Source organism: Tachyglossus aculeatus, chromosome 6 (genome assembly GCF_015852505.1).
Source record: "Tachyglossus aculeatus isolate mTacAcu1 chromosome 6, mTacAcu1.pri, whole genome shotgun sequence".
Classification (NCBI taxonomy): Eukaryota; Metazoa; Chordata; class Mammalia; order Monotremata; family Tachyglossidae; genus Tachyglossus; species Tachyglossus aculeatus.
Window position 1 is genome coordinate 36,437,978 of NC_052071.1, and position 13,434 is coordinate 36,451,411.

A 13,434-nucleotide genomic window follows, 5' to 3' on the forward strand; every position below is an offset into this window, starting at 1 on the left:
ATGCACCTGGAGTCTCCAGTACTCTACCAGTGTCATCTAGGGAAGGGAGAGTCAAGCAGGGGCAAATCCATTCCCATTCCTGGAAGGTAATGCAAATGGAAGGTAATCTGCTACAAGTCAAAACTCACCTGTGCTGGGCAGCAGCGGCCTGGGAGAGAGTCGAGGGTGGAGACTCATGTTTACTACGTGGAAGGAGGCAGTGGTAAACCAATTCAGTATTTTTACCAAGAAAATTCTACGGTTACACTACCAGAACGAGAGCAGATGGAGGTGAGGCGTTCTGGGAGAGATGTGTCCATGGCATCGCTGTGGGTCGGAGACGACTCGACAGCATAAGACAAGACAGACCCCTGAGACTGGGGAGCAGAAGCCCAGAGAAGGGAGAGTGCTCAGAGTCCCACACTGGGGCAAACTAGGGATGGTGAGGGAGTGAACTTTCTTTGACTTCACAGGTGGTGCCGCAGGGCAGGGCAGAGCTCAAGCAGCCTGTCCTCCCCCTCTGCCATCTGTGAGGTTGGCATTTGCGCCCTGGTAACAGTAAACAGTGGGGAAAAGGAAGCAGGCGGATTAGAGGGGTTGAATTTTCCTTTCTTTGGGCCTCGGCTTCTACCGATTGATCAATGGCTCTCTCAGGCTCCCCTTTCCTTCTTTCTCTCACCCTAACGTGAAACCCCCAAAAGCTCAGGGTCCAGAAGAAATCCAAGGGTTAAAGGCTTCGGTGCTCATTTGCCGAGGCCCAGGGGGTGAACAGTTTGTACCAGGCGGTTTTGCCCATCCGGATCATCGAGAGCAAGGAGCGGCTCCTGACCAAAGGACCGGACTTGGGATGTCAAACCAAGATCGAGGGTCACTGGCTGTACTTAGGGAAGCAGCGTGGCTCAGTGGAAAGAGCATGGGCTTTGGAGTCAGAGGTCATGGGTTCAAATCCCGGCTCCGCCAATTGTCAGCTGTGTGACTTTGGGCAAGTCGCTTCACTTCTCTGAGCCTCAGTTACCTCATCTGTAAAATGGGGGTGAAGACTGTGAGCCCCCCATGGGACAACCTGATCACCTTGTAACCTCTCCAGTGCTTAGAACAGTGCTTTGCACATAATAAGTGCTTAATAAATGCCATTATTGTTATTATGAAGGAAGGAGAGAAATTCAGGTACAGAAAGAGATGGAAGGGGCAGAAGCAGGTACAAACAATTCACTCGAGGAATTGGGAAAGGAATGGTAGGAGGGAAATGGGGTGATAGCTGGAAGGTCCTGTAATTTTTTAGGGTAGGAGATACATGGGTGTGTTTGATAGCAGCGAGGAAGGAAAGTGAGAGGTTGAAAATGGTGTTCAGGGAGGGAAGAAGCGAAGGGGCAAGTGTTTTAATAAGGTGCTAAGAGATGGGGTCAGTGGCACAGGTGGAGGACATAGATTCTGAGAGGATGGTGGGAGACATTGAGATACTGCTGGGAAGGATGAAAGGGTCGATGAGAGATCGGGAAGAGGGAAGGACTGGAGGATGCAGAGAGATTTGGGGGAGACCACGCCAGGTGGTTTCAATTTTCCTGATGAAACAGGTGGCACAGATGGTAGGAACAAGAGATGTGGAGGTAGTGGGGACAGAGGGTTTCAGAAGAGGGTTAAATTTCTGAAACAGCTGATACAGGCAACGGACTTGGAAGTCAATAAGGATGGAGAGGGTATTGTTGCCAGAGGGAGGAGAGGGCAGAGCTAAGGCATGTGAGGATACATTGAAGAGGACGAGATCTGCCTGGTGTGCCTGGATTTCCACCAGCAGTGCTCTTTAACTCGAGCACAAGAGCAGAAGAACCATGCTACGGAGGTGCCCCAGGGCCATGGTTTGTGGTATGAGATCAGTGGAGAGACAAAGTTGTGAGTGAGTTAAGTTCAGTGGAGAGGGTGGAATTGAGAGAGTGTGGATTTATGTGTCAAGAAAGTAGGTTAGGTAAGGAGACCAAACGGTGCATGTTGACTTCAGACTATTGGAAGGGATCAAGGGATTGGAGGTCTCTGGGATAAAAGGTCAGATTTGCAGGGAGGCGGTGTGTGGGAGAGAAGACAGGTGAGGAGGTGATGGTTGAACAGTAGATTTTCAGAGTTGGCGTGGGTAGAAATTGTAAAGAGTCTAGAGATGAAGAGAACGAGTATGTGTCCGAGTTGGTGAGTGGGTGAGATGAGGTGGAGCAGGAAATGGGTGGGATTGTGGAATGAGAGGAAACAGACAGCAGGAAGGCCACTGGGAACATCCTCTTGGATGGTGAAGTCCCCAAGGATCAGCTTAGGGATGGAAAAAGAGGGTAGAAATGTGAGAAAAAGATCAAAGTGGTTTAGAAAGTTGGAAAAAGAGCCTGGGGGTGGTAGAAATTGGAGGGGGTGGTAGAGGCAGATGATATGGGAAGGGAAGGAAAGAGGGATGAGAGAGTAGGGTGGTGTGAAAGCAGCACTGGGGGACAGTGAGTCTTGGGGAGTGGGAGAAGGTGGGGCCCCCTTGGGAGAGAGAAGAGGGGGAGACAGTGTCATGTGAGGAGAGCCAGATTGCAGTGATGGCTAGGAAGTGCAGTGAGTGGGTGAGGAACAGGTTAAGGATGAAGGGAAGCTTTCCCAACATGGAGCAGGGGTTCCACAGGCCACCCTAGGCAGGGGCTGTGGAATGGTTGAGGAAGAATGAGGAGAGGGGATGGGTGGAGTGGGGGGGGAATGGTAACTGATGGCAGGGATGGGCTGACTAGAGGGAGGGGATTGAGGGGATGCGAGGAGGTCAGAGCAGTTTAAGAGACAGTTCGGAGCCGCAGCAGCTGAATCTGGAGTTTCCGGGGATGAACTGCAGTTCCTCAGATGGGTGGGATGACCGCATATGGCAGCTCTCAGTCAGGGGGATCTTTCAGAGTGAATGGGCAAATGTTGATGTGTAATTAGGCGTCTGTGTTGATTTGTAAGCAGTCAGTTCTCTGCACTTGAGGCAGGCTGCTCCTGGACTGAATTACCAGCTCTGTATTCGGGCAGGGTGAGGATGGAGGTGATGAAGGACCGGCTATGGCTAGTTTCCTCCCAGATAGGTGGCTGCGTGTGGGTTAAAGCCCTCCACAGTTGGCTTGGCTGGGGGGAAATCAGCACCCCGCACCCATGGATGTTCCTTGGTGCAGTCCCAGGGCTGAGAGCTGAGCCTCTGCTGAATCACTGCTCCCGGAAGGCGGGGTGAGGTTGGGGAGGGGCGTCCCATCCCCTTGGTGCAATTCTCAGAATCTGGGGATGTGGACTGAAGCTGGGGATCGATATCCCATCCCCTTGGTGCGGTTCTCAGGATCCGGGGGTGTGGAGAGTGATTGGGGATCAGTGTCCCATCCCTTAGCACAGTCTCAGGATCCCAGTGTGAAGAAAGAGGCTGGAAGTGGCTGAGGGAGACTGGAAAGAGCTAAGAGCTGAAGGAGCAGAGGATGAGAGTTGGACAGGGGCAGAGGGGTGGGACAACAGCCTGGCCCAGGGTTTGCATCTGCACCTCAGGGGTGCCCAGGCACACCTCCATCAGAGATGTCCCCAGCAAAGGAGGGAAACAGCTGGTACTTTAAAACGGTGCCCAGCAACTCAGGCCACCCATCCCCAGCCTTGACCTGGTCTCTTGGGGCAACTGCTCATGAGCCTGGGAGTAAGAAAGGAGAGGGAGAGAGAGACAAACAGACAGACAGACAGAAAGAGAGAGAGAGGGCTATCCAGGTAAGTTCAAGGAGGTGACCATTGCGTGAGATATAGTACTAGACATTTTCCCATCTCCACTTAAATAATATTGCTCACATGGGCATATTTTCACTCTTTCATTTGTTGTCTCTCTTTCTCTCTCCCTTCTTCCTTTCCCCTCCACTCACCCCTCACCCCTCCTTTCTCTTCCTCTCTTCCTCTACCTCTAGGTATCCAGTGGCTCCAGCCAAGGCACAGCAGGCCTCTGTCTTGCCGGTTCTTCTGGCTCAGGGTTCCCTCCTAGAAGCTGGCTTACTGCAACTTCCTCGCCTTTCCTCAACCTTCAGGGGTAAGGTCCACCTAGACTACAGGCGGGTTTGGGCAGGGATCCAGAGTTCTGGGACTCTCTCGCCTCTGCCCCGTGGATGAGCAGGTTCCTCTGCCACCCTCCCTGGAGTCTCTTTAGAGAACGTATCTGGTACCAGTGATCAGAGTCATCGTGATCCTCTGGTTCTCTATGTAATGTGGTCTCAGGCATTTCTGCACCTTCCCGCCTCCTCCATTCGGGCCTCCCTGCCAGCCCCGCTGCTCTGGCACTCAGTTTTGATCACTCTTGGTCCATAGTTAGAGCGTGGCTCCTCCTGAGAGGCCCGAAGGAGACAGAAGCTGTCTGAATTAGCTTTCTGCCATGCTGATCTGACTCCAGGGGCTTGGGCTTCACTCGACCCCCAAATTGTCCCGAGCCTGTGCAGGGCTCCGCTACCAGATGGCTGCAAGAAGGAAGGTGCAGTCTAGGGGCTAGAATAATAATAGTAATAATAATTATGGTAGTTGTTAAGCGCTTACTATTTGCCAAGTACTGTTCTAAGTGCTGGGATAAATACCAGCGTATTTAGAGAAGCAGCGTGGCTCAGTGGAAAGAGCTCGGGCTTTGGAATCAGAGGTCATGGGTTCAAATCCCGGCTCTGCCAATTGTCAGCTGTGTGACTTTGGGCAAGTCACTTAACTTCTCTGTGCCTTAGTTCCCTCATCTGTAAAAAGGGGATTAAGACTGTGAGCCCCCCGTGGGACAACCTGATCACCTTGTATCCTCCCAGCATCATTATTATTATTATTAAATACAAGTTAATCAGGTTGTCCCAAGTGGGGCTCACAGTCTCAATCCCCTTGTTATAGATGAGGTGACTCAGGCACAGAGAGGTTAAGTGACTTGCCCAAGGTTACACAGCAGAAAAGTGGCCAAAGTGAGATTAGAACCCACGAGCTCTGACTCCCAAGCCCGTGCTCTTTCCACTAAACCAGGGTGAGGGGTCGTTCTGGCAGAAGAGCAGGAAAGCGAATTGATTTGGGGAGCACAGGAGAAACTCCACAACCACACCTCCCCACCTCAGCCCAGACTCCCTGCTTCCCCTGGGATTGGCCTTTCTCTCTGACCTAGTCCCCAGAATCCCTTTGAGAGAGTAAGTGGTAGGAGGACTCTGCCCATAGTCATAATAACAGTGGTATTTGTCATGCTCTTACTCTGTGCCTCGGTACACTGTACTAAGTATTGCGGTGGATACACTACGCCCGTGTCAAAGCATTCTCCATCCTCTCACCCTGCATCTCAGCCCGGTAGCATCCTTCCTCTCAAGCCAACCTTGAACTGTGCTTCATTCTCACCTCACCTGCCCCCGACATCTTCCTCATGCTCACCCCCAACCAGCGCTCCCTCCTCCTCACATTCGACAAGCCAATCAGGTGTGCAGAGCACAGCACTTAGGACTTGGGAGAATACAGTACCACAGAGTTAGTAGTCACATTTCCTGTCCACAAGAACCTCAGAGTCTCGAGGAAGCTTACGTTCTGCACCACAGCCTTTTCTCATCCACCAAACCTTCCTAAAATCATGCCTCCTCCACGAGGTCTTTCTTGATTAATTTCTAATCTCCTCACTTGATATCCCCCAACTACCTCTTCAGTATTTCTGCGCCACCTAAGCACATGGCAACTCATCCCCCAGCATCCCCATAGCAGTTATGTCCATATTGTTATATTCCATTTCTCCCCGAATCTGCAATTTACATTAGTGTCTGTCTCCCCGTCTAGACTGTGAGCTCCGGGAGGGTAGGGATCATGTCTACCAATTCTATTGTATCTGACTATCCCAAGGGTTGGGTCCAGCACTCCACACTCAGTAACTGCTCATTAATTAATTAATTCATTCATTAACTCAACTTTATTTATTGAGCACTTACTCTGTGTGGAGCACTGCACTAAGCACTTGGGAGAGTAGAATATAAAAATAAGCAAACACATTTCCTGCCCACAGTGAGCTTACAATCTAGAGGGGGAGACAGACTTCAATACAAATAAATTACATATATGTACATAAGTTCTAATAATAATAATTGTGGTATTTGTTAAGCACTTACAATGTGCCAAGCACTGTTCTAAAAGCTGGGGTAGATGCAGGGTAATGAGGTTGTCCCGTGTGGGGTTCACAATTTTAATCCCCATTTTACAAACGAGGTAACTGAGGCACAGAGAAGCTAAGTGACCTGCCCAAGGTCACACAGCAGACAAGTGGTGGAACTGGGATTAGAACCCAGGTCCTCTGACTCCCAACCCAGTGCTCTTTCCACTAAGCCCCACTGCTTCTCTAAGGGCTGTGGGGCTGGGAGGTGGGGGGGGATGAATAAAAGGAACAAGTCAGGGTGACAGAGAAGGGAGTGGGAGAAGAGGAAAGGTGGGTTTAGTCATGGAAAGCCTCTTGGAGGAGATAAGCCTTCAATAAGGCTTTGAAATGGGGGAGATTCATTGTCCATCGGATATTAGGAAGGAGGGCGTTCTGGGCCAGAGGGACGATGTTGGTGAGGGGTCAGAGACAAGATAGAGGAGATGGATGTACAGTGAGAAGGTTAGCATTAGATGAGTGAAGTGTGCCATCTGGGTCAATAAAGGCCATTGATTGACTGGTTAAATGATTGATAATCCTGCTGCCTCAGGGAGTGCTCTGGAAAGCAATTTACCTAGGGCTCCACCTCTGTGCTCCTCTTGCCCCGCCTTCCTGCCCGCATTAGGAAAAGAGGATATTCTGAGTTCTCCCAGCAGCACTTCCCACCTTGTTCTCCTAGCCCCCCAACCTCTTATATTTATTTATTTTGTTAGTATGTTTGGTTTTGTTCTCTGTCTTCCCCTTTTAGACTGTGAGCCCACTGTTGGGTAGGGACTGTCTCTATATGTTGCCAATTTGTACTTCCCAAGCGCTTAGTACAGTGCTCTGCACATAGTAAGCGCTCAATAAATACGATTGATGATGATGATGATGATGTTCCTTAAAACACAGGGGGATTTTAAGGATTGTAGACCGCTTAGTGATCGGCATGGGCAGGCTGTACTCTGACCCCTTTCTGAAATCTGTTCTTCATCCCCCAATAAGTCCAGAGCAGGCAGTCCAATCAGAGCTGCTCCTGATGCGGTCACCCCATGGGCTTTTACCCTGACAGAGGTTCTGAAGACCAAATCGGTCAAGGAATTCATCTTCAAGTTTGAGACCGGAGACTTCCGCCTCCTGCACATGGACCAAGGCTGGATCTGTGTGGGTTTACATGACTACCTGGTGTCCTTCAGCCAGTCGACGATGAACCGGGAGCCACTTATTGTAGGAGGAGGGGCCGAGGGGGATGGGAGGGGCAGAGCCACGAGGGATGAGAGGACGGGCAGGTGGGGAAGTTGGGGACAACCGGGGTCTCGGCTTGGGGATGAGTCTTGAGACTAGCCCCTCTCTTTCCCTGGTGGCAGATCACGTGGCCAGCCTCACCGGAGAAGGAGAAGACTTGCCGGATGAAGGTGATTAAGGGCCAGGAAGTGAGTAGGATGAAAGGGCCCCTTCCTAATGGCCTCCCCGAGGGTACTCTTCCCAACCTTCGCCATAGAGCAGGTGCAGGAGTCCCGTGCTGGCCCAGGAAGGCTGTTGGGGGCAGGCTACAAGTCCTCCCCGCCGCGGACGACGGGCTGGCTAAGGGAAAACCGATGTCAAACCAGAAACCGGACCTACACTGGATGGGGCAATCTTGATCGAGAAGGGCGAATGGGTTGGTCAGTGGGGCTCTGAGCCCCAGGCATCTTCTCTGATCATTGTTGGGAAGCAGTGTCTTCCCCATTTCTCGCCTCCTGGAACACCTCCCGGCAGCTGCGGGAAGGCTGACTTAAGGGATCTGGGGGACTGTTAGGGTACCGGCCTCGAGGGCTGACTCCTGTCTCCCATCCTCTCCTCTCCCTCCCATCAGAACCTGTGCTTCAACTTCATTCATGTCATCCAGCAGCTGAACCGGACTCACCTGCTGGTGTGTGGGACTGGGGCCTTCAGTCCCATATGCACCATTGCCAACCGTGGCAGGGACCCTTAGGTTAGGGGGGCCTGAGGGGTGGGAGGGGTGAGAGTTGGGGCTGGGGGGCGAGATGTAGAAGAGGCCGCGCAAGAGTGGGGCCTGAACCTCAGGTGTCGACGCCGGTAGCCACCCCGGGGAACCTCAGTCCCTATCCGGGGCCACTGAGGGAAAAGAGACACTTCCCTTGGGGGACTAGGGGTGTTGGCAGGCAGGGCCGCAGGGCAAGAGCACATTGGGAAGCCCAAGGAATGCCGATATATCAAGCGATCTGAGAGTCTGTGCTTTGGGTAAATGGGGTTGCTAAGGCAGACCGAAGACCCCAGGTAAATGCAGGTGGCTTTGGGACTCCCAATTTTGGTATCTCCCCTCAAATTCACCAGGTTCCCTTGGGTGGCTTCCTCCTGGCTCCTCACTGGGACCAGATCCACAGCCAGTAGCATCTATGGCCTGAAGTGGCTCAGTTAATGATGCCTTTCCAAGCTCAATGCCCGGCAGCCGGAGACCCCTAAGCCTGCGCTCAAAGTGGGTCCAAGTTCAGGGCCAGTGTTAGTGGCGGGACCATTGGCCAGGGTCCCATCATGGGGCACCCCAGATCCTGTACACCATCCTTCCTGCCCAGGCCACCCAGTCCCTGATTCTGCTGGCCTTGGGTGGGCACATGTTAATTCCTTGCCTGAACCCCATGTCGGTCTAATCCAGTCCCGGCTGAGCTTGGCCTATGGGATGGATACAGCAGGAGGGATGTTAGGAAGTGGGTGAGGAGAATTAATGAGGCGGAAGAGTGGATGAGAAGCCCCAGGAGGGGGAAGCTGGGAGGAAGGAGGTGGCCCCATGCCTGTTACAGGGCTGTAAGGGAGCTGGCCTGGGAGTGCTCATTCTGGCTCTATTCCATAGGATTTTGTGTTTTATCTGGTGTGCGACAGCCAAAACTCAGGGCTGGGAAGTTGCTCCTACAGCCCCCTCCACAAGAGTATGGCCACATTCATGGGTAAGGGGTAACCGGGAGGGAGGGAAGGAGAGAGGGATGAGGGAATGGAGGGGAAGCAGCCTAGCCTAGTGGAAAAAGCACAGCCTTGGGTCAGAGAACTTTAAAAAAAAAAAGTACTAGTATTTGTTAAGTGTTTACTATGTGCCAGGCCCTGAACTAAGTGCTGGGGTAGATACAGGCTAATAATAATAATTGTGGCATTTATTCAGCACTTATTATGTGCCAGGCATTATATGAAGCTCTAGGGTGGATATGAGCAAATTGGGTTGAAAGAGTCCTGGTCCGACGTGGAGCTTACTGTCTTAATCCACATTTTAGAGATAACTGAGGCACAGAGAAGTGAAGTGGCTTACCCGAGGACCCACAGCAGACAAGTTAGGAGTCGAACTCAGGACCTTCTGACTTCCAGGCCTGTGTCCTATCTCCTCGGCCACTAATCCCGGCTTTACCACTCATCTGCTGTGTGACTTTAGGCAAGTGACTTAACTTCTCTGGGCCAGAATTACCTCATTTGTAGAATGGGGATTTTTCCTCCCTCTGGCTGTGAGCCTCCTGGGGGACAGGGACTGTGTCCAACCTGATTATCTTGTATCTAATAATAATAATAATAATAGTGGTATTTATTAAGCGCTTACTATGTGCAAAGCACTGATCTAAGTGCTGGGGAGGTTACAAGGTGATCAGGTTGTCCCACGGGGGGGCTCACAGTCTTCATCCCCATTTTACAGATGAGGGAACTGAGGCCCAGAGAAGTGAAGTGACTTGCCCAAATTCACACAGCTGACAATTGGCAGAGCCGGGGTTTGAACCCATGACCTCTGACTCCAAAGCCCGGGCTCTTTTCCACTGAGCCACGCTGCTTCTCTAACCCAGTACATATTACAGTACTTATTATCACAAGAACCATTAAAAACAAATAAATCAAAAAGGGGAGAAGCTCCAGCTCTGAATCTCTGTAGACCACAGCGGGTCCGGCCTTGGTGGGCTAACCCCATCTTGTCCTTTGCCCCTCTCAGATGGGAATCTGTACACAGGCATATACGTGAACTTCATCGGCAGTGACCCTGCCATCTTCCGCGCCACGGAGCACCTCCCGACCCTCCGCTCTGACCGGTACAACAGCTTCTGGCTCAACGGTAGGGAGGGTCTACTTCAATCTCCGTTCCTTCTCCGCCTCTGTACCTGGTCCGATCCTGCTTCCATCTTTCCCGATCTCTTTCCACAACCCTGCCTTGATTCGGCCACCCACCTCTCTCCAAGCTGGAATCCAACCTTGTGGGAGAGGCCCCTTTGGACGACTCTTACCTTTGGGGTACCACGTGAGGGAGGGATTGCCCCTCCAGCTGCCCTCCTGCCCTCTCATGGGTCCTGCTGCCCCTTGGCTCAGCTCCCGAGTTCCTGAAGGCCTTCAAGATCTCAGACAGCATCAACCGCAATGATGACAAACTCTACTTCTTCTTCCGGGAGAAAGCAATCCGAGGCTTACCAGAACCGACCGTACTTGCTCTTGTCGGTCGCGTTTGCTTGGTGAGGAGCTGGGCCCCAAGGGATTGGAACAACTGTCCCCCGAGGAGTCAGAAGTAGCCAGCTGAAAACCATTGGCCGCCGTTTCCCTGGTGAAACAAGAAAGGGTCAATTTCTGCCCAAACCTGTGGCCCCCCAAACCCTAGAGAGGTTCTCCCCAAGGTCCTTTGGGGGGATTTAGGTTTGTCCACCAGCCTTTCATCATCATCAATTGTATTTATTGAGCGCTTACTGTGTGCAGAGCACTGTACTAAGCACTTGGGAAGTACAAGTTGGCAATATATAGAGACAGTCCCTACAATAGTGGGCTCACAGTCTAAAAGCGGGAGACAGAGAACAAAACCAAACATACTAACAAAATAAAATAAATAGAATAGATATGTACAAGTAAAATTAAAAAATAAATAAATACAGTAATAAATATGTACAAACATATATACATATCTACAGGTGCTGTGGGAAGGGAAGGAGGTAAGATGTGGGGGATGGAGAGGGGGATGAGGGGGAGAGGAACAAACATATATACATACGATTGAATGAATGAATGAACAGTGCTTGGCACACAGCAGGCGCATTTAAATAAATAGAGTAATAAATATGTACAAACATACATACATACGATTGAATGAATGAATGAACAGTGCTTGGAAATAGAGTAATAAATATGTACAAACATATATACATACGATTGAATGAATGAATGAACAGTGCTTGGCACACAGCAGGCACATTTAAATAAATAGAGTAATAAATATGCACAAACATATATACATACGATTGAATGAAGGAACAGTGCTTGGAAATAAATAGAGTAATAAATATGCACAAATGTATATACATACGATTGAATGAATGAATGAACAGTGCTTGGCACACAGCAGGCACATTTAAATAAATAGAGTAATAAATATGCACAAACATATATACAGATGATTGAATGAAGGAACAGTGCTTGGAAATAGAGTAATAAATATGCACAAATGTATATACATACGATTGAATGAATGAACAGTGCTTGACACAGCAGGCGCTTAACAAATGCCATTATTATTATTATTATTATTACTATTCCCACCACCCCCCTACCGTCCTCGGGGGTCCACAGCGGTCCTCACCATTGCAGGGGGTCCGGCGAGGGGAGTGCCTTTGTTGGCTCAGGGGCCGAGGGTCTGCGGGCTATATGGCCGGCCCTTGACCTAGCCTTTGACCTAGACCCCTAGAATTTGGTTCTTGGGACTAGCCAGATCCGGTCCAGAACCTCCAAGTGAGTTGTCCAGCATGGGAAAGGGAGAGCAGTAGCTTTCCCAGGTCAGTTTCTGCTTTTCTGGGCCTTAGCCTCTTGTAGTTCCTTCCCAAAGCTAGAGGGTGAACACCACTCGGGTTTGTGAGGGAAGAGAAGACAGGGTACGGTGCCGGGGCCACGTTCCCTTGCTCCTCAGAATGACATCGGAGGGCGGTACCCGCTGATAAACAAATGGACGACGTTCCGGAAGGGCCGGCTACTGTGTTTTGTGACCGAGAAGGATGGCAGGAAGACCTTTGTCAGCCAACTCCGTGAGCACGGGCTGGGGGCTAACGTGGTGGTGGGGAGCTTAGGGGGATGCTTTTGCAGTTTGTCATGGGGAATGAGACCTCACAACATGTCTGTTTCCTCCAGAGGATGTCTTCATCCATCCTGTCGATGACAAGAGAGACCCTCTAATCTATGGCATCTTCACCACCCCTAGGTACAGCCTGAGGCTGCTCCCCTCAGAAGGACCCTCCGCCACAGACTCCCGCTCAGTTCTCCCTAGCCTGTCCTCCTGTCCCTATTGAGTCACCAAAGCGTGTCACCTGAGAAGCAGGTGACACACCTGAGAAGCACCTGAGAAGTAGTGGCTCAGTAGAAAGAGCCCAGGCTTTGGAGCCAGAGGTCACGGGTTCAAATTCCAGCTCCGCCAATTGTCAGCTGTGTGACTTTAGGCAAGTCACAACTTCTCCGTGCCTCAGTTACCTCAGGTGTAAAATGGGGATTAAGACTGTGAGCCCCCCGTGGGACAACCTGATCACCTTGTAACCTCCCTTAGAACAGTGCTTTGCACATAGTAAGCACTTAATAAATGCCATCATTATTATAATAATAATAATTATTATTACCTGGGGCTCTGGGTTGTGTTCCCAGTGAGGTTTTGGAGAGCCCTAGGGTTAGGAGAGCACTCTGGATCCCTTTCATCAACTTGCTTCTCCCTTCCCTCTCCAGTGACCTACTTCAGGGCTCAGCCACCTGCGTTTATTCCATGGCTGACATTCGTGCGGCCTTTAATGGGTCTTTCACCGACAAGATTAGCTCCACCAACGTGGGGGAGCCTTACAAAGGTGACATGCCCACTCCTCGACCTGGCTCGGTGAGTGCTTGGGTAGGACAGGCCTCAGGTGGGTGCACTGGTTTGCGTTACTTCATTAGCATGGCTCAGTGGAAAGAGCACAGGCTCTGGAGTCAGAGGTCATGGGTTCAAATCCCAGCTCCGCCACATGTCAGCTGTGTGACTTTGGGCAAGTCACTTAACTTCTCTGGGCCTCAGTTACCTCATCTGTAAAATGGGGATTAAGACTGTGAGCCCCCCATGGGATAACCTGATATCCTTGTCAGCTCCCCAGCAGTGCTTTGCACATAGTAAGCGCTTAATGAATGCCATTATTATTATTATTATTATTAGCCCAGAGAAGTCCCAGCATCCCTCAGCGAGCCAGGCCTCTGGGAAACCATTACTCCGGGATGGGGGTGTGTCCCTGAAAGTGAGGCCCGGCTCTCCTTTGACCCCAACTGGATCCAGTCACCATGACTACAGGGGTCTTCTTGGAATCGACCAGACTAGGGCCAAACTTGGTCTGATTGGTCCA

At 51.0% G+C, this 13,434-nt stretch overlaps 2 protein-coding genes across 2 annotated transcripts; both read left to right on the forward strand.

Moving 5' to 3' along the window:
- LOC119929552 lies at positions 1-9,013 on the forward strand. The gene is made up of 8 exons (XM_038747724.1): positions 1-18; positions 741-856; positions 3,001-3,192; positions 3,900-4,023; positions 7,091-7,312; positions 7,453-7,518; positions 7,941-8,060; positions 8,937-9,013. The coding sequence occupies exons 1-7, from the start codon at positions 1-3 to the stop codon at positions 8,058-8,060; spliced, it is 858 nt and encodes a 285-aa protein (XP_038603652.1). The 3' UTR covers positions 8,937-9,013.
- Positions 8,527-12,493, forward strand: LOC119929554 (semaphorin-3F-like). The gene is made up of 6 exons (XM_038747725.1): positions 8,527-8,574; positions 8,937-9,030; positions 10,047-10,166; positions 10,418-10,557; positions 11,994-12,108; positions 12,212-12,493. Exons 1-6 carry the CDS (start codon positions 8,527-8,529, stop codon positions 12,367-12,369), a joined length of 675 nt encoding a protein of 224 aa, XP_038603653.1. The 3' UTR covers positions 12,370-12,493.
- Positions 12,494-13,434: the final 941 nt, after the last annotated feature.